The sequence below is a fragment of the Ctenocephalides felis genome, unplaced genomic scaffold (genome assembly GCF_003426905.1).
Source record: "Ctenocephalides felis isolate EL2017-DRISC unplaced genomic scaffold, ASM342690v1 CF-g0.4_SCAFFOLD_01492, whole genome shotgun sequence".
NCBI lineage: Eukaryota > Metazoa > Arthropoda > Insecta > Siphonaptera > Pulicidae > Ctenocephalides > Ctenocephalides felis.
In genome coordinates, this window is record NW_020537646.1 from 4550860 (window position 1) to 4576819 (window position 25960).

Genomic DNA, 25960 nt, shown 5'->3' on the forward strand with positions numbered 1-25960 from the left:
ATAGCAAATTCATTACTCATTTCCTGGGCTCTATTTTTTATGCAACAACATTTAAATGAAAAGAAGCATAAATAGTAATTTGTAAAGTAATTTAAGTATATAGTTTGCTAACTGCATATTTAGAATTATTTATGAATATTTTTTGCATAAACTTTTTAAAACAACAAATTCAGTTGATTGAATTTTAATGCAATGGTTAATGTTTTTATTAAACAGTAATGTTTTATATTTTGTAAGCAAAAACGTATAATATCACTAATTTTAATCAAATCTATATGTTTTCATTAAATGTATCTGAATATTATTTGTAATGTCAAGTTTGTGCGCTCTTTATGAAGTGAATGTCGTTATTTCAGTTACATGAATAAATTTATTCTTTATAAACTGTTGTAATAAGCATGATTAATCAACAATTATAGCAAGAACATATGTACAAATTTATATTGGAAATATCCAACAAAAATAATTTTTATTTATTATTCGCCAATTTAAAAAAAAATCTAATGTTATTACCAGTGATATGTTCGGAGGCCCTGTTATATTCCTGGAATGAAATGAAATCATATCACTAAGCACAAATATATTAGATATTCAAAAATAAACGTGTGTAATTAATTTTTATAAACAAAAAGGTAAAATTTTTTGAATTTAAACTACTTTTTCATTAGCGGCCATTTTAAACGAGAGTAAAGCAACTGACGTCTAATGTGCTATTATTTTGTTGGTAGCGCTGACAATCAGAACCATATGAAGTTGTAGTTATTGGCCTCCGAGTTGTCAATGTCAGACTACTGTCAAATTATAGTACTTACAAATGTATTTATTATATTAACTAAAAATATAATTTAGGGCAATTGTTTGCTACATCAGCTTAATGTAGTATTTTAAGTAATTCTAATTTGATAATTCAGTAACTTAATAATTAAGGATAAGAATCACATGTGATATTAAATCAGTGGTACAGTCAGAAATTTTGCATTGATTTTATTTAGTTTTGATATAAAGAATTTGGATTAAAAACCAATGCCGCACTTGGCATTTGTGATAAATAATTACAAGACGAATTTATTTTTAAATAAATTAATATTTTAAGGTAAGTCATTTACATTATTTCTTTCATTTATCATATTTATATAGATGCACTTAAAATTTGTGCTTTGTTATTTTAAAGTGTAATGTTTAAGTAGATATTTGATTTAAGTTTAGTATCATTTTTATATAAATTTATATCTATAATATGTAAATATCATCATTTTCATAGAAGGTCCCTCATTCACCTTATGTTTCTTTGTGACTCATGTCCACTTCATGTTAGAATCATTTCATTCTGTATATAAAAGTATATAATTTGAATTAATAGTTTATATATGGTTATGTACATAAGATTGTCATTTATTTCTATCTTGTCTCATTTGACTTCTTTTAAAAATTATAGAAAATGATAGGAATACATAAGAAAGAGTTAAACTTTTGTGATGAATTATTGCTCATCGTGAACATTTAAATATGAATTTCAAGTTACTGGGCTACCTTATAATATTGTGTATTTCTAATACATTTCTGCAGAATTTTAGGCACATTCACAATATAGTGATTCATGATCACTAAAGTATACAAATATAATATTGAAATATAACCCGATGACTTTCAATTACAATCAACACACAGACTTTATTAGAAAAAAATCTAATGAAAGGACGTGCAATAAATATAAAACCTTAATAAAGGAATAATGTACAAAAATATAAGTAATTCCTATATAAGATTTCAGTACCATTACTGATTCCTTTATACATTTTGAAAAATTCTAAGATATCACATATCTTTCGATTATATGTGTTGGAAAATACTGAAAAATTAAATACATTATCTAGCATAAATGAATTCTGAAAATAATACACTTGGATATTTATTGATTTCGATACACTATATAATAAAATCTTTGATGCTATACTCGAAGCGATATTGTTTAACGATTAAATAGATTTTGTTATTGACCAGATAATTTACAACTGTCCTTAATGAACATCTATCAAATATAACAAAGAAAATATACTATGTATATAAATGAAAATGAATAGAAATTACCAGTATTACTTGAACTTCAAATAAATTAATTAAGTAAGAGTAAGAATAAATTTCTATATGAAAAATAGAAAATAGGTTTAAGATTAATTTCTATTCGTAGCAGAATTTTCGTGGATGTCTTCTTTAAGTCGTTTTAGATGGTATTTTTACAGCTGTTAAGGACTTTTAGCAAATTTGATAATTTACAATTGTTTGTTGGACGAAAGTCATTGTTTTAAATTAATGCCATGTTGAAAAATCAACTCAACAGTTAATTTTCCATTTGATAGATATAAAAACACGATAATCTATTGATTGTAATATAAAATTATAAGGTATTCTTTCAATTAACGAAATAAAGATTGATTAAGAAAATTGTTCCAATAAAATATAAATGTTGGCTTAGATCGAGTGGTGATTTTCTATTGTAGACTTCTGTTAATAGAGAATTGGATGACTGCTAGGAAATTTTGATGACTGTTAAGTTTGTCTCTGATTTTTTGTTGATTTGATAGATAAATTACAATATGATTACATTACAAAACTGATCTTTTGGGCTTAGATCGAGTATTGGCTAGGATTTTTTTTTTAGATAATTAACAGAAAGGTATTTGGAATGGGAAGTCAGTCTTTCTAATGTTAACCTTGTTTTATAATCTTGCATATTGACCTTCTGGTAGGTTTATCATTGAAGAAAGTACTTGACTTTTATTATAAGCTGGTGATCCACGTATCTAGATTTGAAATCATTTTTTTACCAAAACATAGCATTCTTAATCAAATAGTCTATAGATGCATGCGTCAACAGATAAGGTCGAATGATAAGATGCGCGTCGATGTCTCTCTGTACACATCGTGACATTCTTAAAGTAGTGTGTAGTTTGTTCTCATTTATTATAAAAAAAATTAAAAAATCAGTTGTTTATAGTTGTGAAACGGTTTATTAAAGGTTCAGTGTGATTTTCGCTAAGTTCTAAGTGGAATCCTAAATGGAATAATAGTAAAAACCAAATCTAATCAGGATAAAGGCACAACCTTAAATAAATATAAACATTGAGCACTAATGTTTGATTTAGCTTATTTTGTTTTTATATCATATAATATAAATTAATTTTTCAATAATTGGTAAACATTGTATTGTGATTTTTACTTAAAATTAGTTTCAAGTGGCAATTTGAATAAAAATATAGCAGAATCCTAAATCTAATCAGAATAAAATCGCAACGTTAAATAAACGTAAACATTTAATTTTAAAGTTTCTAAAGTTTTATAAATCGAACAGACCAATTTATTAAATATTACTGAATATAATTAAGATAATTTATACTGTATTGTATAAAGTAGTTCAAAGTCTTTTTAACCTATAAATATAAATATACAATGTTTAGAATAACGATATGATTGAACACAATTAATTATTATCAATTCATTGTAATTCATAATAACCGATTGATGGGTTTATTATACTATATTAATTGCAATTAATTACAATGAATTTGCATTATTAATTTATGGGATTTTCAATAAATCTTTTAAAGTTCATTACTTTACGAATTTGTTAGTAGCAAGTCATACTTCTTTGTTATCCCATTTTAAATAAGAATTAAATTTGTATATATCAAACTGAATGCATATAATAGTCATTTATTAGTGCAACAATGTAGCTATTTATTTCGTAAACAAGATTAAAATATTAATAAATATAATTCTTCTGTAAATATGAGTTAAAGTCTTCGTGCAACGTTCTACGATGTGCTCGCCATGAAAAAAATATATATGTTAATTTGATTTCACATTTCAATACAGTTTTACTGACAAAGTATTTACCTTTCTTAACACAGTTATTTTCCGTAATATATCTATAGTGTTATACAAATATATAGAAAAAATCTCTAGGGTTGTTTGGACTAAAGATATTTAAAACATGAGTGATCAGTATAGTTATAGTGTTGATGTGAAGAGTTCGGGAGTTGTTATATTAAAATTATTAACTCGTTCTGTGATCAGTTAATTAATTTGGCAATTTATTATTAAGTGGCAGTGTAAATATTTTGTAGTTTCAATAAAAATGTTTTCCGGATGTAAAAATCACAGGATTCGCGAAGAAAGGACACCTCTTGTTTTAGGATCAAGAAGAGGTTATGGATCTGTTGCGCACTACTATAATTTCTTGAGATTGTCATCACAAAGATTTTCCCTCATGAATTCTTCCGCAGTGGTAAATAAATTATTAAATAATAATAAATTGTTCGAGACATTAAATAGTGTAAAAATTCACTTGAAAATATTCCTTAATAGTAGTAACTGATTTTTGAGCAAACCATTATAGAAGGCGTGATTTAACAAATATGGTGAAGAAATTCTGATCCACGAATATAAAACGTACATTATGATATTAGGTTGTCAAATATCTCCCTTCCGCTTTTCTGCTCTTGGTTTAAAATACAAAAAGGCGGAAGGGAGATATTTGACAACCTTATATAATTGATTGAATATAATTTACATTCGTGCTTATATCGAAAACTATATTTCATCTGATAATTTTCTATATAGATATTGAAAAGAACAAGATTTTTTAAATTGATACCAGTAGTATTCTAATATTTGCAAAATTCATGAGATATTAGGATAAGGAAGGTTTATGTTTGGCAAACAATTATGGATCTTGTTGCTATCTGCATATCGGTATTATAAGCTTGTTCAAATCGACAAAAATTGTAAAAAACAATCATCTCAAAAAATTTTGTTGTATATTAGTTTGAGGCAATAAAAAAGTTTCAGAACGATGATTGTACAACATTTTATTTATACTAAAAAGCATGTGGTTTTTTTGGTTCATTGCTTGTAAGGAAGGAAAATCAATGAAGAATACTTTTTATACATTGTACAGTTTTTCAATATTGATAGACAAGTACAAATTTAATCGCTGAAATATTTGCATATCATATTAATTGTATGGGGCTCTCCGTGGCACAGGGGTTAAAGCTTTGGTCTTGCGACCACAAAATATCAGGTTCGATATCCAACTCGGACAGTGATATCAACAAGTAGTGATATATGTTTTCACTTGAAACTATAGATCTCAAAAATGTTTTCAAATGAAAATAATTTTATTGTATCACTGACATTGCTGCATAAAATTCAAAATATATCATTAATATTAGTGAAATAGAGGGGGAAGATTCAACACAACACCTCGTGGAACTGTTGAAGAAATCAGTAATTAATTAGATTGTGGTATTACAAAAAGAATCAAGTAGTTATCTATTCTAGTTGTGACATATTTGACTAGCATTTTGCTTCTTATTCTTTTTGCAACAATCCAACTTTTTCCAAGGGCAATTTCCACTTGATATCATATTTTGGATATATAGTCTCAAGTAAAATTCTGATTAATATCAAACTGATCGAAGTGGTTTTCCAACCTGAGACCAGTTGTTGCTGACCCACAGTTTTACCACAGAGGCATACTTCTTCAGAAATGTCGATAAATCATTGGCATTATTGGCATTCATCTGAAATACGTTTTTTCTCCTAACATCAAAATTGTGAGTTTTCACGTACAAACTTCTAGTTTGTAAAATAAAAAAATAATGACGCAGGAGTACACATTAAATTGATACTGAACCAAGAGCCAGTGAACCTTTTAAATAAAGTTCCTGCAAAACTAAAAAAAAAAAAAATACTAGTGATTCTTAGCTTCATTTAGTCATTGGAAGTCCTATGTAAGTTCTTCTCCCAAGTCTGTAAATTTATCTAATCACTTTTATTGCATTAATCATACTCTTTTGTATAAAGATCAAGTGTAATGCAACATATAATACGTGCGATAATTTCTTATGTACATTGTTCATGTAGCATTTTAAATTTTCATAGATAATGCAACTCCTGGCACGTGGATATTTTGACATTTCGATAGGGCAATACCAACTACATTCTTGTCAGAAATGTTTATTTTCGACCATCAGTTTCGGTCTGCTTCTCTAATTGAGTTAACAACAAATTTTTCTGCAGTAGAATTATTTGTTTCTAAGTGTTGTGTGATGTTTATTTTGTGGTGATTGTTTAGTGCTCCGGCCATGTCTCTGTACACAAGACTATGGAATCGTTGCGAATTTATCTCGGTAAATATTTCGGACAATATTTGCACTGTTTTCGTCTATGTGAAACAAAAATGTTTGCCTTGGAGCTTCTTTTATGTGTTACTAATGGATTTAGATAATCCCTTCGTATTTGTTTTGGCTTGGTGTATCATTAATTGAATATATTTTGAACAAGAAGTAGCATTTGCAGAAGCGAGGAATTATATTTATTTATTTACATATTTTTTTTGTTATACTTTTAATTGCAATTTGTCATCCTAGAACATTCAGTAATTGTTTTTTATGTTATAATATGGCTTCTTGAATGGATGGCAACCCAGTAGTTGACCAATTCATTTGTATGTATTAGTATAGTATTAACTATACTCGAAGTATTTATTAACATTTTACTTATTTTTTGAATATTTCATTTTTATATTTCATAATTGGTATATAACAAAAATTGGCAAATATTGTCATTTGCATAAAATTCTTATAAATCATAAATCAAGAGCGAGAGTTGTGTGATTATTGCATATGTTATTGGTTTATTAATTACAAAGCATATTATTGTAACAGAGATAATTTTTTTTTTGATTACTTTAGGTTTAACTGAAATTCTAATTTTAATTTAAAAAATCGCAACATCGAGTATTGAAGAATTATATAAATTGAAATATCTAATAAAAAAAATTCTTAAGATTTTAAGGATTTGAAAAGAAACATTTGGAGAGTATTGGTCGTGGAACTGTTTATGGTTATTAAAATTAAAATTTGCAATAGTTTCCGTAGTAAATTTTTACTCAAATAATAACTTAATTTATTAAATAAATTAATATTTTAATGTGTTCTTGACAATATCATGATATAATGATTTATATAGTTTTATACAGTATAGTAATTTTCATGTAAGTCCTCGGTAATCGTATAAAAAACTGAATTATTTAATAATTTATTCACATTAATGCACATGTGCAAAAAATAAAATCCATCATTTTTACCGTGTGGTTATATGCTAAATTTATGCAATTAGTTGTCGATAATAATGGTTGTTAATATATGAAAAAAGTTGTATTTTATTGTACACCGGTTCACAAGATATTCGAAACTTCTTAAATTGCTCCAGGAGCATTAGATTCGTAATATTTAATTAACAAAATATATGTTAAATAAAAACCAAATTAATTAATAAACTTTATATAAACAAATATTATGCTATAAATATTTAAAAAAATTTATTATTTAACCAATATTTAATTAGATATCTATTATAAAATAATGGTAAATTAAACGCAAAAAACATGGGAAATATAGGGGACTAAAAAGTTCTATCTACCGAATAACATAATTGTAAGAAATTGCTTAAAATGCATTCCAGGATGAATTTGAAACGTTGAATTTATTTTTTTTAAATTTATTTCTTCTACAGCTGAAATTAAATTTATAGCTAATTTTATTAGATTCTTTGATATAAACAAGTAACTCTTGTGTACCTTAGCAATTATTTTCGTTGGCGGAATCTAATCAGAAAATTAAAGTGACCCTGATTATTTGGTTGGCTAATATGGGCAGTGTAATCATAAAATGTAAATATGCTCAGTAAACTCACAGGTGAATTATTACTGAAAAACATATTGTTTTTAGAGTCGTTTAGGCTATTCAAATATTCGCAAAAGGTAAACTTGAAATGCATCTTTGGAAATGTAAATCTTTGGGTACATTATAATGGAAAATGCGGAAGGATGAATCAGTAATTCGATTTACTGTAAATATTTGTCAAGGATAATAAATTCTTGGTCGTATAATTAAAAAATAAAAAGAAGACTATGGTGTAATCTGGTAAAACGAATACAGAATTTGGATAATTTGAACAAAAATAAAATGATTTTTTTTCAAGATGCTAAGGATTTCAACAGAAACAATACGAGGGTATTAAAATAAAAAAAAACAGTGATAATACTAAAATGAAAATTTAGAAATAAAACTTTGATTTTGAAAATTAAGAGTAGACTGTCATGCAAGAAAAATAAGGATCAGGGATTTTAAAATAAATTTTGCTGTTGTTCCATTCATATATTTTTTTTATCAAGAAGAAATGATAGCCCGAAAACATATCGTGGATATCAATTTAATGGAAAACTTAAAACTAAAATAAAATTGAAACTTGAGACGTAACTATTAGTTGCATTTTTCAACCAACTTTTAGTATTTCTGTGATTATTGAATCGGGTACTAAACAATTTAAAAAGAAATCCAATATAATTATCATTCAAAATAATTTTATATGAAATTATTTTGAATAAAATAAAAATAAAAATGTGATATTTATTAAAATATTTCATTATTTAATTAAAATATAGTTAAGCTTTTATGAGCATTAAAGCTAGAGAGCCAGGAGATACATAAACCAGAGATTATTTCCAATTGTTAATATAAAAGACTATATATATTATAGCTATTATAATTGTTACTATGATGAATCAAATAAAAAAAATTTAAAAATTCTTTTTATATTTTAATTATATGTATGATCTGTATCAATAACTATAGATCAACTGTATAAATATTAATTACTCTTCAAATTTAACTTAATCCTGTTATCACGAGATAAAATCTATATTCTTACTGTTGACAAACAGTTTGAGAATTACTTACATAATTAGTAACTTATAAAAACCCCAAGCAACTCCGATACGATTTTTAATAGTTCGTGACTCTTGCACTAGTTAAGACGTGAAGATGTGACAAATCTTAGAAAATTTGGTTAACAATTTTATATCAGAAATAAATTAAATTGAATTTTTTAATTTTAATTATTAATTTTATTAAGTGACAATGTTTAAAGCAATGCGAAGACACCACAATCAGCATGAGCTACAGGTGAACCACAGTAGAGTAGTTTTGACTAATTTGCACTAGGTTGAAAACATTTTTTTTAAAATTTTTTAAAATTAATTAATAAACACATCACTAGTAGAACTGTTCACAACAAATATTTTATATATTACATCAGATTCGAGTAAACTTTAAATTATCTTCACTGGATTGTGTGCCTTAGAGTCTTGTTTCCAGTATTTGTTAAACTGTAATATGGAAAGTACAAAGGGCGATCACCATATCTCTCTGAGTAAGATCTGTGTTACAGAATTTTTATTTTGATTTTATTATTACCACAATTTTTGGTAAATGCTTTCACGAGAAAGTATAAAAATTAATAAAATCAATTTTTCATTACAAAATTATTTAAACATATAAATAATCATTATTGATCTCTGTGAATTAGCAATTTTTTTTTATAAAAATTTGACTATTTTATTTCAAATTGATGTTTTTTTACATAATGCAATGCATAATGCAATTGTAATTAAACAATTAGCATCGTTATATTACGAAGTGCTAAGCATTTTATGTCATAATATATTCATTAATTTTATGCATAAAATTTTGTTGGATCAATTTTTATTAATTTAACAGAAAATATTCTTTGTTTTTGGTAATGCTAGTGTTTTTTTTTTGCTAATGCGGTTTAATTCTTATAAAACAACTTGACCACAAGTAAACATTCCACTAAGTTTGAAATAAAGTCATCCATAAATTTAATCAGAAAATGAATAATGCAAATTTATTTGGAGTTTTGGAACATGTACTATGACGGTATAACATAAAAGAACTTTTCACTATCATTGCTTTCAGTAAATTTTTATATTTATTTATTTTTTGACGAAACCTCAGTAGCTTACTGTTGCTCTAATTGAGCCATAGTTTTTAGAAGACATCCATTAAAAAAGATCACCTAAGTTGAGTTTAATTTTTTTTAGTATGACATCTGTAGGTTTTGAGACCCAGTTTGACCCTTCTTCTGTGGACAAAGCTCACAAATTACTTAAAAAATGAAAAAATCAAAACAATAAACGAATGACATCATTAACAGTCATTTACGTGGGAAACAAAAATAATTATTCTTTGATAAAGAAAAACAACAAATTGAGTTGAACGATGTGCCTGCTTAAAATCGATTTCTGTAAAATGATTTTATTATTACAGTCGTTCTCAACATAATTTCATTCCAGTATATTTTTATTTCTTTGGTATTTTAATTGATTCCAATTGTCCAGCTCGTGTTTGAGAATCATTTCGAAGCCATTGTGACATAATCTGTAATGTAACTAAATTAAAAACGTGCTTTATTGCCAAACAGTTTGATCAATATAATAACCATGTGATCGTAAACGTTCTCAAGCTATCGTATTATATATGAATACTTTATATACTATGTCACTATATTTGGATAGTATTATCATGAATGATGATTAAGTTGAATGTTTATTGTTATAAATGTCAGTAAATTTTTATTCCGAGAATTATATATCAAATATTTGCGCCAAAGGGGAACTATACACAACTATCGATAGTTCTCATGGTTTTCTTCTACTGATTATAATTTTAATTATAACCAGAATCTGTATCATTTATAACGTTTACCGGAACCAGAATGGTGTAATGGTTAAGAACGTGGGCTAGCACAAACTAGTCCTGGGTTTGATCCCAACTTCGACAAGCTCGATATCAAGCAGTATGATGTCAAATTTTCACTTGAGGTTATAGATTTCAAATATAATATCAAGTGAAAATTGCCTTTTGTGGACATTGCTGCAACATAGAGCACGTAATTCTGATCGCTGTTACTGGCTTAAATCAATAATTTTTAACGTATAGCAATAATTCTAAAAATTTTGCTACCCCTTCGATATTATATTTGATTTGTAGTTATTATACTACTGATACTAAATTTTATTTGCAATTTTTAATAAACAGTAGGTCTGATGGAAAATATGCAAGAAAAATATATATTCATATCAGTTGATAATTAAGATCAATTGAGAAGTGTATTTCTGCTGATTATTTCTATAAATTGACCGATTAGGAAGCACGTATGCTTCGTATAAGATTATTGTTATAAAATCAAGTAAGTTCAGTTTGTTTTGTATTTTATGTAGAATAAAAGAATTTAGTGTAAAAAATATAGCCAGAGATAAAAGTTGATGAGATTAAATATGCTATTTGTATATTAAATATTATGGTGAATTAATATGTAATTTTATTTATGTGGATTACGAAAATTTATGCCTTATGAATTTTTTTCCATTGAAATATTTTCCAACTAATCCTTTTTGGTTCAATTAGTCAAATAAAAATTGAAAACCAAAGTGTAATATTAAATATATAGAATCGTTAACACTGCGAATCGATTAAAGTAGAATTAGCAAAACCTTAAACTTGTTAAAGGTGATATAATTGATTTAAACGTATATAAATAATTCTCTTAATTTAGTTCCTATCTTATAGTGATTTTTTTGAGACTAACGATTTGAAATGAAATTGTCTTTGAATCGAGTATCCTATGCGTTTTCTAAAATACTTCATTTAAACAATCATTGCATAACATCAGCGTCCCAGTATTTTTCTACATCTGTTATACACAAATATTGCCCATAAATCATCAGTTTTACTATGCCGTCTGGTGCCCAAAGAAGAGCAATTTGATCACGTTCGGGCTCTTGTTCGTGGTCTGCACGGCCCGACACGCAATGTGGCACGTCCAGGAACGCCAGTGTTGCCCAATTGCCTGCACTTCCACAACCGACTCAGGTTTATAGGCCTCTGCGTCTTGAGATACCAGAAAGGGGCACCAGGTTCCCGCCCTTGACGGTTTACGGCACCAGCCAGCGATGCGCAGAATAGGCGTTTTTCGTTCGGCCTAAGAAGGCAGAGCGCGGTTCGATGAATTAGCTATTTGATTTGATAGCACGTTGGTTTTTTTCGCTGTGTGCGTTTGGTTATTGTTTTGTTTGTTTTTTTTTTTGTTTTATGTTTTTTTTTTTTGTTTTGTTTGTTTTGTTTATATTCGAATACTTTTGTATGGAAAACTTGCATGAGATTTTTTCTGGAAAACTTGTTTTTGTACCAAAGTCGTGTCCAACGACACCTTTTACATTCCAAATGCTAAAATAATGTTAATAATAAAATTTTACACAAATATTTTTTTAGACTCATGCAAGTTTTCTGTTATTTTTGAAAAATTGAAAAATTGTCGCCTGATCTTCGATGTTGACGAGCAGCTACTGCTGCTTGAATAACATGCGTACCTAATTTTGTATTTACTTCTATGTTTTTGGTGATGCATATGCGAAATTTTTACAATTAAGAAGTTAATGCTTTATTTATATATTTGAAGAGTTAACAATATTTTTAAGCATTTGTTTTAACTCTTGTTTTTATTTCACACCAGTCAAAAAAAATATTGTTCCGGCGAAAATATATTATCTTGTATTTTAGTATGTATATCTACGAAGTCTTCTATACTTGGATCATCAAAATATTTTTTCACTCATTATTTTTTTAATACACGTATTGTCTAAAATAAACCAATATTTAAAATTTATGTAGTCTATTTGTCAGTGAGATAATTTTTAACTCAGCACTAGAAGTAAAAAAGTATTATTTTTGGCAGCAACGTTTATTCAACAGGTATGTTTTTGAAGTGCTTTTAAAATATTTTTGCTTGCCAGAATTGTCAAACTTGATTAGTTAGTTACCTTACATTAGGATCATTCTCAATTTTTTTTTTTCAAAAACATGAATCCAACGGTTTTACAACTTTAGTAACTCGACAGGTTATTTCTTCTAAAGAAATGAAATTTACTTGTTTTTATTGATTCACATTATATTTTCAGTTTTTTCTATATATATAGCATAATGAAAACGTGCATTAATAATGCTTTTTATCCACTCCTAATTGATGTAAAAAATATAAAGAATGTACTTATAGCGTTTGATTCATTTTCAATTGTACAAAACTCTGTTTGCCTTGATTGAAAAGTTTTTTTATATCATTAAATTTGAATCTACAATACAACAAGGCTCTTATTAGCAAATATCTTTTGTTTTTTGACTTACTATGTTTTCATCAGATTGTTTAAGATCTGATTCAGTGTGACTAAGTTTGTTGTTATGCATGGCCACAATTAATTACAAATACACTTGGAAAATTTACTACTTAGTAATAAAGCGCTGAAATTATTCTCGTTTCTAAAACATATAGACAAACGTTTTCAATTGTTTGTATACAAATGTTACGAACATGTCGAAGAATGAGTGATCTTGATTATGGCAACTCTCAGCAACAACGTAAATTTAATACTAATTTAACTTTGTGCTATTTGATTAATGAATTTTTAAATTTGTTCTTAATGTTTTCCGTGGTTCTGATCTTTTTATTCTATTGAATGGATGCAGTAGTATGCAGCAACCTATTTAACACATTCCTTTTTAGATTAAAACAATAACAGCCTTGCCAAGTATTTCTAAAAGGTAATTTGGCGCGAGAGAAAGGAAGCCCAACGTCGGGGCATTGCTTTAAGAGCAACAGCATTTACGTATCTAGTGCTTCTCTTGTTCAACTTTTTGAAGTGTTTTTATTGAAGTTTATTTGAGTAAAAACAATCGTGTTTCAAATGGAATCGTATTCTAAGTGCGATTATAGCATTGTGGCCTATTATTTGGAAGTTACGATCGCTTTGTTCTGAGTGGAAATAACTATTTGTCTGGACAAACCATAATATTGAACTAACCAGGTTTGCATACGAAATGTATTAACACAATCGCTTTAACAACTGGGAATATATTTATAAATTTTATGTACCAAATATTTGTGCCGTTTATCTTTTTGATCAAAATTAAACAAGGGTTAAGTATAAACCAATCATATTATATTTTATTAGCATAAGTTACAACCAGCGTTTGCCAAAGTCACACTTAGTATGCAATCAGAAATTATTGAAAAAGTAATGTTTCAAGCTTTGGTTGCATTTTAAATTTGTTTCTCTTGGTCCCATTATTCAGGAACATATACTTGATGTGGGGAACTATAAATTATTACAAAATGTACATTTATAAGTTCCTTCTTCTATAAGCAGATGGTGACATCAATAAAAATATTTATTTCTATTGTTTTTGTTATAATCATCTTCTTCGTGATGTATCAAGCATATCGTAATGTAGGATTTAGATGACCTAAAATCTTAAAAATTCATTGAAGATTCTTCAAAAATACTATTTTTATGATTGCTTAATATAGCATAATTGAGTGAAGGAGGTGGTGGTAATAGAGTTAATGTTTTTTAATATAATTTATTATTTCCAATTAATGAATATTTCCAACTTCAGTAAAACGTTTTGAAATCTCTGCGCGTTTTTATTAATATACGCTCGTATAATTCGTTCGATTGCTACATATTTGCCAAACGTCATAACAGAAAACTAATCCAATAATCATTTTCCTCTAAACGTATCAGTTTGCAACATAAAATTGTATTTAATTTTAGTACTATTTAAATGATTTGTGAGAATTCCTGGCAACGAAGACTGCTGAATTTTGTATATCTCGTTTTAAATTTCGTGCGTTTCATTCTCATTTGATCTCGTTTTAAACGGTTATGGTTTCAGATGTTGTACGTACTGAAACTTACAAAAGTGGGTAAAAACCAAAAAAAACTAAAAATCATATTGTTTTTATTTGTGAATTTGTACTAACGGACTGTATGATTGTGTCATGTGCATTGAACATTACCAGCTTGCTTTGCGGAATATTGCGGATTGCTCGGCAAGTTTTTGGGTGTGAGAATGAATAATAGATTATTTGAAAAATAGATTGATTTTGTATAACTAAAACTTATTTTTTAATCTTAAAATTGTTACTGCTTTTGAAAATTAATCCTTGATTCATGTTTTGAACAAAATCTTGTTTTTTTTAACACATCTCAAATATAATATGCCAATGATAATGCATATGCCTATGTTTGTAATATTTTATAAATTCCAATAAAAATATTGACAATTATATCGAATGCGATTTGATTCTAATCGTGTTTAAAATACTGTGGAAATTTTACTGAATTTACCATGGTCAATATATGTGCTTTTTTATTTAACAGAACTAATGCATTTTTAAAGTTTGTGTGTAATAGCCTCTAATTTAATCTAGGCCATCGACCGTTCGGACCTGATGTGTTCGTTGGGTCATAGGACACTTCTTTCGTACCTGGATGCCGGAGATGCTCAGGCACTACGAGATTTTTTATCCAGTAGACAACATCAAGTAGATGACAGGGACGAGGTAATGATAAAATTTACAATATCTATATATTTCTATTATTTACCTTGATATATTTTTATTTTTCAGAATGGAACCACCATTCTCATGTTGGCAGCCTCGAGGGGTTCATCGCCTTTCTGTCGCGAGCTTTTATCTCTTGGAGCAGATGCCGCAGCCGAAGATCATGATTCCTGGACGGCGATGCACTTTGCGGCCCGCAACGGTCACGCCGCGCCGCTGCGGGCCCTAATTGAGCATGGGGCGCCAAAGGAACACCGAGACATGGGTGGTTGGACACCATTGTTGTGGGCTTCATACAGGTAGGAGGAATGGAATCTAAAAATAGTAATAGAGTTGATATATGTTAACAACAAACGTTTAATATATTTAGTTTGACTTTGAAAGCTTCATTATAATTTTTATTTTTATAGGGGGCATACAGAATGTGTTCGCATTTTATTAGACGCAGGAGCAGACGTGCAAGCAAGAGGTGGATACAACTTAAGTGCATTGCTTTGGGCCGCAGGAAGGGGGCACACTGAAGTCGTCAGATTACTTGTTGAACGAGGTGCCAAAGTTAATGTGGCTGATAAAGTATGTATAACATAATATAATCATGATCCTTCATATATTATATTTACTTTTTCAAACTTATGAAATTAATATTCATATTTATTTATTTTAGTACGGAACCACAGCATTAGTATGGGCTTGCAGACGTGGGTGCTTAGAAATTGTGGATATACTTCTGAAGGTAAACAATATATATTTTTGCAATGACTTCTTGTATAACATAATGCAACCATAATATTAAGCAAATATATAAATGTGTAATATTATGTATTTTAAATTCAAACTGGTGTCTAGAGAATTAACCATTAAAATCTTTCCCCTTTCTCTTAGGCGGGTGCTAGTGTTGATTCTTCCGGAATGTATTCCTGGACGCCATTGTTAGTGGCTGTTCAAAATAGGCATCAAGAAGTTGTTTCACGTTTACTTCAACATAAACCAAATGTGAATGCATTAGACTCGGATGGAGCCACAGCACTTGCCATTGCCTGCCGGGAAGGCTTAGCAGAAATTGCTCATATGTTAGTAAATGCTGGTGCTTATGTTAACTTGCAGGTAAAGTTAAATTATATATAATTGTAACTGTAACAAATTTAACGAATGATTTATATTATATTTTAGGACAGGACCGGTGATAGTCAATTGATTCATGCAGTAAAAGGCGGCCATCGTGGTATTGTGGAATCGCTCTTGAAACGACATGCTGATCTAGATGTTCCTGGTCGGGATAGAAAAACTGCCATATATACAGCGGTAGAAAAGGGTCATACTGCAATAGTACGGCTCTTGTTGGCTGCTAATCCTGATCTTGAGATACAAACTAAGGTATGTATTTGAAATATGTCATAACATAAAATTTAGAATTTTTTTTAAACTTTATATTTTAGATTTTTCTATTTTTTTTTTTTTTAGGATGGGGACACCGCACTTTTAAGAGCTGTGAGAACTAGAAATGTAGAAATTGTAACATTGCTATTAGATAAAAAAGCTAAAATTAATGCTGTAGACTTCAAGGGAGATACATGTCTTCACATTGCAATGAGAGCGAGATCTAAAGTATTTCGATTAGAATATGTTGATAATAAACTTAATAACTATTGGTTACTATGTTCCAATTTTTTTTAGGCGATAGTGGAAGTGTTGCTTAGAAATCCTAAGCATAGTCAGTTGCTATACAGACCAAATAAAGCTGGAGAAACTGCATATAACATTGATATGCATCATCCAAAAACAATTTTAGGACAAATTTATGGAGCCAGTATGTTTATTAATCATTTAATTAATAATAATTAATTAAGCTATATTAAATTGATATTTCCGTTTTCAGGAAGACTCAATACAAATGAGGATTGTGAGGGAATGCTTGGATATGAATTATATAGCAGTGCTCTTGCAGATATTTTAAGCGATCCAGGGCTTACTATGCCTATCACAGTTGGATTATATGCTAAATGGGGTTCTGGAAAATCATTTCTGCTTTCCAAACTTAAAGGTAAAATTTATATAAAGGGGAGAAGTTTTTATTTAAACAAAAAAATTTAAAAAACTAAAGAATAACAAAATTTAGCCTATCCTATAAAACTTTATATACATTGAGTATATAGAAGACTTTAATTAATAATTTGCTTTATCTGTTATTTCTCTAAATGAAAATTAGTTTAATTCAATTTTTAGAGGAAATGAAGAGTTTTGCACGTCAATGGTGTGAACCAGTTGCTGGTGCTCCTTGGTTAGCAGTATGGCTTTGCGCTCACCTCGCATTGTTAGTTGGTCTTGCTACTGGATTGGGTACATTTTCTTGGATATGGGGACTTGCTGCTGGATTGATTACTGTTGGAGTGTTACTTAGCGCTTATTTATCGCTCAGAGTTGCCAGCAATAGGTAATAACTATGAAATAAATAGTACTTCTATTTTGCTCTTCAAAGATTTTTAAAAAATCGTATCGAAATTTTCTCTTGATTTAAATTTTTCTTTAATTTGTAGATATGATTGCTATTGGCCCTACAATCTGAACGTGTCAATAAATCGACGTTTGAATTCTTTGAAATTGTTACTGCAAGTGTTATTCTGTCACCCACCTGGACCAAGAGCATCGTCAGCACCATCGGCTGACCCAGTACATTTTTACTTTGCAGATCAAAACAAAGTACGATAATATTATTCTTCATTATGATTGATATAAATTATTCTAATATTTTTTATGTTTTCAGGGCGCAGGCGCAGACGGCGAAGGAGCCATGGTACACATGTTAACATCTTTATTTGAAGTGATAGAACGCGATTATGGTCTTATTTCAACGCGCTTATTCCGAGCATTTCGACCACGACCTTTTAAATCCAACTCTGGCTGGCGATTTCGTCGTTTTTGTTGTTTTCCTAATATCTTATTGTTTGAAGTCACTCTGCTTGCTTTTATAGCGACCGCAAGTCTTGGATTATACTGCTTGCTGGATGCAAATCAATCGATAAGTGATTCTAACTTAACAGTTGTACTTATGGCTCTCGGACTTGGGTTGGCTGTTATTTTGACGGCTAATATTCAATCACTAGGAAGAGCCGCTGTTTCATTGATCTTTGGCCCTAAACACCATCTGCAGAATGCAATTAAGAATAACAGCGATCCAATTACTGGACTAGCTAACGAAGTTGCACTTATGAGTGATCTGGTTACGTGTTTGGATGCTTTTACGAATCAACAGAGCAGACTAGTTGGTATCATAGATGCTTTGGACAGTTGTGATGTTGAGAAAATAATTGCTATGTTGAATTCTGTACATCAACTGTTATCGGAACCTAAGAGACCGTTCATAGTACTCTTAGCAGTGGATCCGCATATTATTTCAAAGGTATATTTGATAATTAGCACCATAAATAGTATTATTATTGAACCTTAAAGTTAAAATGAACACTTGCAATATATTTTTAATTTCAGGCAGTCGAATCCAAGAGCAGGCGTGTTTTCAGCGAAGGCAGTATAGGAGGTCACGATTTCTTACGAAATTTAGTGCATTTGCCAGTTTACTTACAAAACTCTGGCTTGCGTCAAGCTCAACGCGCCCAAAGTACTGCTTTGGTACATCGAAGCAGGAATAAAGAAGATGATGGTGAAATGTTAACTGGATCGGTTAGTACTATTGTTTTATTCAGATTTTGTTTGGATTTAGTTTATAATTAGGATCATAATTTATTTATGTGTAATTTTATAGGTATCCAATCGTCGTCTATCTTCGGCTTCAGAACTAATGGCATCTCAAGAAAAACTTCGACCGCCAAGAGGATCTCGTAAACTACGTCTTTCAGATTCTATTGCAAGTTCCATAGGTTCTAATTTGCATCGCGTTGGAACTGCAGGTGGTGCTGGTAGTTCTACTCAGCCGCATTGGGATTTATCCAAAATGCTTTTGGCGGACGATTACTTTAGCGATGTTAATCCTAGGAGTATGCGTCGTCTGATGAATGTAATATACATCACAGGTCTGTAATCATTTTTCTAATATCATACATTGAGCAACAGGTTCCGGTAATTATTCATAAACTAATAATTTGGTTTTTGTTGCAGGTCGATTGTTAAAAGCATTCCATATTGATTTTAACTGGTACAGATTATGTTCTTGGATAAATCTCACGGAACAATGGCCTCTGAGAGCAAGCTTGATAGTCTTATATCATGACAACATGGGAGATAGATTAGATGATAATTCTTCATTGCACAGTTTATATGACAAGTAAGCATCAAAAACTTAATTTAATATAATTATGATCATCAATTTAAATTTACTTACTGTTTCTTTTTAGGGTTCGGGCACAAGTACCAGCTTTGAAAGAAGCGGCGCCTTTATTGGAACTTGATAGGGATGAGCGCAAATTAGATGCCTTCTTGTCTCTGCATAAAACAACCTTGCAAGTTGCTGATTTGAGAGTTTTTATGCCGTTTACAATAAATTTAGATCCATATTTGCGCAAAGTACTTAAAGGTAAAAAGAAACTCATATCGCTTATATATTATTTTACTGTAGAATATCAAAAATTTACATCGATTAATTTTTAGAGGATCAACAAAACATGGAAGACGAATCGGTAGTAACTAATGTTCGATCTCCGCCGACTGGTATTTGGCAACCGATTCCCAATGTTCCTCAAATGCCGTGGATGCCACAACAGATGATCAGACCGACTTTGGTACCACCAATTATTAATGCTCCTCAGCAACAACCTAATATGCAACAATGGTGGCCTGGACCAATGCAAAATGATCCAAGAAACTACGAGCCGCCTTTTAATTTACCGGTAATTAGCAATTTTATAACATCAAGAATATTTTTAATTGTTATTTCTTTCATTCTTGTCCAACATGTTTTATTTTTAAAATTCTGTATTTTTTTCAGATTGACATTCCTCCTTGCCGTTTGTCTTCATTGAGTTGCGATGATATAGAAAAATTGATGTTGCAAGTGGATGAATTAAAACCATTAGTACCGAGTGTTGCTCCTAAATTACATCAAAATTGTGTAACAGGACGTGTACTAGCAAACTGTGATCTTAAGGTAAGTGTAATAGAAACAATGCAGCTCAACTGAGACAAGCTACACAACAATTTACTATATGTTTGCTTTTCAGGAATTAAAAAGCGTTTTAGGCATTACATTTGGACATTGGGAAGTTTTCCGAATGTTTGTTGAAGGATTGCGTGTAATGGAAATGACCCCACAAGCTCCTTGGAATTGTCATCAACGACCCCATCAAGAAGAGGAAGAAATAGCTCATACCATTGTCCCGCCAAGAATCAAGCCTGATACTATTGAGAAACAGGTTAGTGTTTTTAATTTAGAAAAAATTACAGTAGTGTATTAGGAAACAACACATGAATGAATTGATTTACTGAAGACATTATAGAACAGCATTCACAAAATTATGCACATGCGTTTATTTGAAGAAATTTCTAAATAATACAATTGGTGACTTGTTGAATAGTTAACATTTAAATTATTTCAAAATTGAAATATTCAGAGAAAATTGTAATTGTAATTCTCCTTAAAATTTTCATCAGGCAACCAATTTTATCATTACAATTAGATTTTTGCTAACATTTAAACACACAAAATGTACTTCTGCATTTAATAACATTATGCAAAAATGTTTTGAACACAAGAAGCTTTTTAATTATCACTTTCTACTTTTGCTATCAGTTTACACCGCAGGAATATCAAGTAAGTTTGGTAATGAGTGATTAGATTTTTTTCTTTGGCATGTGGTATATTTTGATCAAAAAGTAGGTTTGTGATAGATTGCATTTTTTATTAAATATTGCTAGCACCTTTCTTATGTGATATATTCCAAATTTTTAGCATTTCCAGCTTCGAATGTAAAATTTTCAGCCTTGCTGAGTAGATTTAGAGGAATTCCATTAAACAGATTTTCGATTAAACTTTTTGCACGATCTTCTTATATACTATTCTACTCCTTATGCTTGCATGTTATTAAAATATTTCTTTAATATGAATGATTTTTAGTCATATTTATATGGTTAGAAACGCATGCAACATCATGAGACAACATTTGCTCAATTTGAGTATTTTCTACTCAATCCGTCGAAATTTTCAAAATTATATTTTTGAAAAAACATTTATTCAAAAGGCAAATTTTATTAAGTTCAACTTATTTGTTTCTTTAACGAGTTTCATTAAATGGATTATAAATGTTTGAAATCGGTGCAGCTCTTTTTTCGGAAGGTCACACTATTGCTCAAATACACATACTTATTTCAAATTTGGGGAAAATAGGTTCTAATTGACTTGAAACATCCAGAAAACATAACTATGAAGTTAGATATCTGGAATTTTTTTTTAAAAAATCGGAAAGCTAGTAATTGGATTAATAAGAAAAAACGGTTTTTATTAATTAATCGGCCATTGGTTGATTGTCTGTTATATTACCGAAAGCGCATGCATAGCACGTTGGTCCATATTATGCTATTTTTTTATTTCAATCGTTATAAGAAAATTCTTTATTCTATCAAATACATATTTTTACTTTGAGATTTTTTTTCCATTCTGCTTATTAATATTTTCCAATTTTCAATTTCCAGGTGACCCTAGAAGAGCAAACAATATGCGGCGCATTGCAAACTCTTAACGAGGAAGCATTGGAGGATGTCCTCAGCGGCGATTCTTTGCCGAAAACAAATGGAACCGGCAACGCAGGTGAGACAACAGGGGTGGTCAATCCGTTTGTGGCGGGCCACCAAAACTCAGGATACAACACTCATCTGTTGACATCGCCGATATCGCTAAATGTGTTCACGGATGACGCACATTTGTAAATCTGCGAACACATTGTCGACCGATGATTTTGTTTTCTTTTCATATTATTGCTTTTAGATTTTATTTGGTTTATTGGGTTTTATTTTAATTTTTCTGCTATTTGCTCACGGTTTGGATTGATTTGGTAGAGAGTCACAGTTTGTGGTGCGCTGCAGTGATTTTGTGAATAAATGAGCTTTAATATTTATCATTTTTACTTATTAATATAGTTTAAAATAATAATGAGTTATAAAGCCAAATTGGAATAATATTCAGATACCCTAGTATATTTTTATTGGGCATAAATACTGTCCAATGTAATTATACTAGTAAGCCAAAGTTTTAATACACGAATTTAGCATGTGTAGTCTTTTACAATATGTACTTAAGTAGACAATTAATTCATTCGAAAATTATTACTACTATTTATTATGCAATCAATTTGTATTTTTATTATATTTTATTGTCAATTAAATTGATAGAAAATTTGTTCAAAGTAATCTGCGATATTAAATTTGGCTTCAATAGGATATCTTTTTAAAACTGCTTCATATTTTAATGCTACACTTGTACTTGCATTACTTTCGTATATTAAATGCACGTTTTATTTCTCTAATGTAGTTTTATGAATATATTTGATTATGCAAAAGTATGTAGGCTACATACAATTATTTATATCTATATTTTAAGTCAAATGTGATTGTCCGTAGTTATCTCTATTATTGCATTTTTGATATCGATTAGTATATCGTGATATATTTTGTGATTTTTTTTTTAAATTTGCATTTATAGAAAATTTATTTAAAGTATGGTACTAGTATATTTATATATCAATTTTAGATTTTTTAATTATGAATATGATTATATTTTTAAAGTAGGTTCTGTATTAATTAATATTTGTGATTATTGACCACCGAAATGTCTAAATAATATTGCATTTATTTAAACCTTATTTATGATAAATAGTTATTTTGTATATTTTACATTGCATCTTAGGCAGTATTTTAAAGTTTGAACAAAAATAAGATCTATTTGTTTTTATATCAGTATAAAGTTATAAATGTACGTATGTCTTCCAAATATATATTAAAGAAAATCTGCAATGAATTAAATCTAGCTATGCCAAAGTAAATAATTGTATGCCATTAAAATTTGTTCGAATTAACAATTTTGCGACTATGTATCAAATCTTAAATTTGCGTTCATCTTCGTTTTTATTCAAATTGGATTGTTCATTTATAGATGATTTTTTTTCATAAATAAATGCGGCAGAATATTTTAAAAATTCGTACAACAAATAAGTTTTCTAAGTTTTAGTTGAATTTGTTAGATTTTGTTAGACAGCTAGATTTTAATACGTAAAATGTTATATAATTAATAATCTCATGTTTCTGGCATATTCTTAGTTACGTAAAAAAGTCAATAAATAACTAAAATTTGTCAATTAGTAAATAAAAATAATTGAATCTTATTGCATGGAAATTAAATTTCAAATTATGCTATTGCTTATAACTTTATATCTGAAGTTTGGTGCACATTTTGTTTGCTTATATGAATGGCAATCGACTTATAAATCCTTTCATACTTTGTATCTTAAATTGTACTTACATTTATACTTCTTTTTGTGATTTAGTTTTAAATCGCTGTAACTTGTATTGTACTTATATATATTTAGAAATCTGTCAAAGTATTGTCTCAATGTTAAAAACAAAATCTCAAATAAATCTATATAATTTTTTGATGTTTTATTTATTCTTTTACTTCTAGACTAGATTTTTCTAATGTTTATAAACTAATAATGTAAAAGTCTATTTATATCTATAATTTTCTGGTTATAATGGTGGTTGTATACTTATTTATTTACTCATGCTATCTTTAATATAAAACGAATGACTGTTTGCATAAGATTTGCTTTCACTTGGTTGTGGTGAGTTTTGTTTGTTATAACAGTGGAGGACTTTTGGGTATATTTCTTAAATAAAATAAGTGGTTTTAGTGGATAAAATACTATTTAGTGCTTTTTAGTTATAAACTATGTTTGCCAAGTAAATATCACTATAATAATAAGAATCAGAATTTTTTTCTTTTGCCTGGTTAACTTTTAATACGTCACTGTTTTTCTTTATTTAACATACTAAAACTTAATTAATTTTGAACTTATTATTTACATATATTATTTTTCCTTTACAGATGAGACTTATGCCGTGCCTGTGTCAAATGGAGGAAGATCAGCTCCCAGTACACCTCCAAATATTAAGAGAGAACTCTCAATTTTAAAACATTCCGGAAGCCTAAAGATCGGACCAGGAAAACACGTCTCTTACGAGTCCAAAACTACTAATGGCGAAGTATGATTTTTGATATTTAAATTTCGTATAATATTAAATCATAGATTACATCAAATTATTAATATTTTATCATAATCACACGCGTCATTCGGAACGTGTTTTGACGTCAATAAACTATATAATTTTGTTTCAATAAAAAATAATCGTTTGTAATCTGCCGGTTTTTATCGCGTTGATAAATTTAATTAGCTATAAATTTTGATAAGTGTAGGAAATCGATTTTGATATATTATTAGTCATGAGATAAGTTACTTTTTTACAGATACTATTTGGAACACTTAAAGATTTTGGAACTCCCGAAAATTTAAGAAATTCCATCACTTTATCGTATAAAATAAACGCTTAATTTAAGAAAAGTTGTATTTTTCTATATATCATGAAAAAAATTCTCAGATGTTGAGTTTAGGTTATATAATTTTTTTTATGTCAGTAAACGAATTTGATAAAAGAAAGTTATCATTTCTATGAAATTTGATATATTTTTATATATAGAGTATCTAATTATTTAAGTATATCAACATGTTTAACATACTAATTGCGACGATAATATAAGAAAAAATTTATTTGGTAACTTTATTAGATAATTTAGTAAAATTTTATTAGATAATTAAGTAAAAAATGTATAACTTAGAGTAGTCTTAAACCATATTCTCATTAATAATTTAATTTCTTTATTTTTGATAAGCAAATTTATTGTTCTACTGAATGAAGGCTGAATCGTAAGAATTTTAGAACGATTTTGCTTAAAAATGTTTTTAATTTACGCTACAATGTATTATAAAATTTATTAGACTTTGTTAATAAAGATGTCAACGTCAAATTGTAAAATTGTCGGGCGATGTGAGTGAAAATTAGTTAGTCCATAATCTTCCTGGTCAAAAATAGATTTTATACAATATTGCAATGCATTCACGTATATTTTATCATTTCTATCAATTTTCTGATTTTTATTTCCTTTCCTCTATTTCAGTTTTCCGAGGATAAAATAGGAAATTCGCACCACGGACGGCCAGCTACCTTAACGTTAGTTGTTCAATCAAGGCGCGACAGGTCGCACGATTTGGCCTCAGACGACGAATCGGCTCCGCTTGTCACGCCTTTGACGACTGCCTCATCGGAGGCTCTGGAACCTCACATAGTACCCACTGTCTAATTAGAATGTAAGATACAAATAGAAGAGTTTACTTTGAGATTATAATTGCTTTGGTAAGTTATTAGATACGTACTTAAATCCAAAGATATTGAAGTATAGATTGTTACTTAAACTATGTTGAAGCTGGTTTTCGAGTGAATTATTTCGATTAGTGTGTAATGTCGCCATGAATTTGGTGAGATGAGGATTGATATTGGCTTGTTTGTTTATGGCATTTTATTTATTTAAGTATTTAGTTAACGGTTTTTATATAAATATTTACCAACCAATTATTTGTTGATTTAT

General features: G+C 28.9%; 1 protein-coding gene across 3 annotated transcripts; it reads left to right on the forward strand.

Moving 5' to 3' along the window:
* Positions 1 to 968: 968 nt before the first annotated feature.
* Positions 969 to 25960, forward strand: LOC113369887 (kinase D-interacting substrate of 220 kDa B-like). Of its 3 annotated transcripts, none has more exons than XM_026610495.1 (23): positions 969 to 1093; positions 15193 to 15324; positions 15391 to 15623; positions 15735 to 15897; positions 15989 to 16057; positions 16207 to 16428; positions 16495 to 16698; positions 16786 to 16929; positions 16999 to 17131; positions 17201 to 17365; positions 17548 to 17755; positions 17859 to 18021; positions 18086 to 18721; positions 18808 to 18999; positions 19082 to 19349; positions 19435 to 19600; positions 19671 to 19849; positions 19924 to 20162; positions 20261 to 20419; positions 20493 to 20684; positions 21961 to 22075; positions 24365 to 24522; positions 25493 to 25959. In XM_026610495.1, the coding sequence occupies exons 2-23, from the start codon at positions 15214 to 15216 to the stop codon at positions 25673 to 25675; spliced, it is 4302 nt and encodes a 1433-aa protein (XP_026466280.1). In that variant the 5' UTR covers positions 969 to 1093; positions 15193 to 15213; the 3' UTR covers positions 25676 to 25959. The 3 variants fall into 3 exon arrangements, with proteins under 3 accessions (XP_026466280.1, XP_026466278.1, XP_026466279.1); XM_026610493.1 differs by lacking the exon at positions 969 to 1093 and adding an exon at positions 3920 to 4285 and having other exon boundaries at positions 25493 to 25960; XM_026610494.1 differs by lacking the exon at positions 969 to 1093 and adding an exon at positions 6061 to 6191.

Coding starts and splice junctions, on each gene's coding strand:
- LOC113369887 (XM_026610493.1), top strand. CDS start 4,136: ATGTTTTCCGGATGTAAAAATCACAGGATTCGCGAAGAAAGGACACCT. Junction 15,325..15,390: donor AAGTAGATGACAGGGACGAG/GTAATGATAAAA, acceptor TTTATTTTTCAG/AATGGAACCACCATTCTCAT. Junction 24,523..25,492: donor CCAAAACTACTAATGGCGAA/GTATGATTTTTG, acceptor CCTCTATTTCAG/TTTTCCGAGGATAAAATAGG.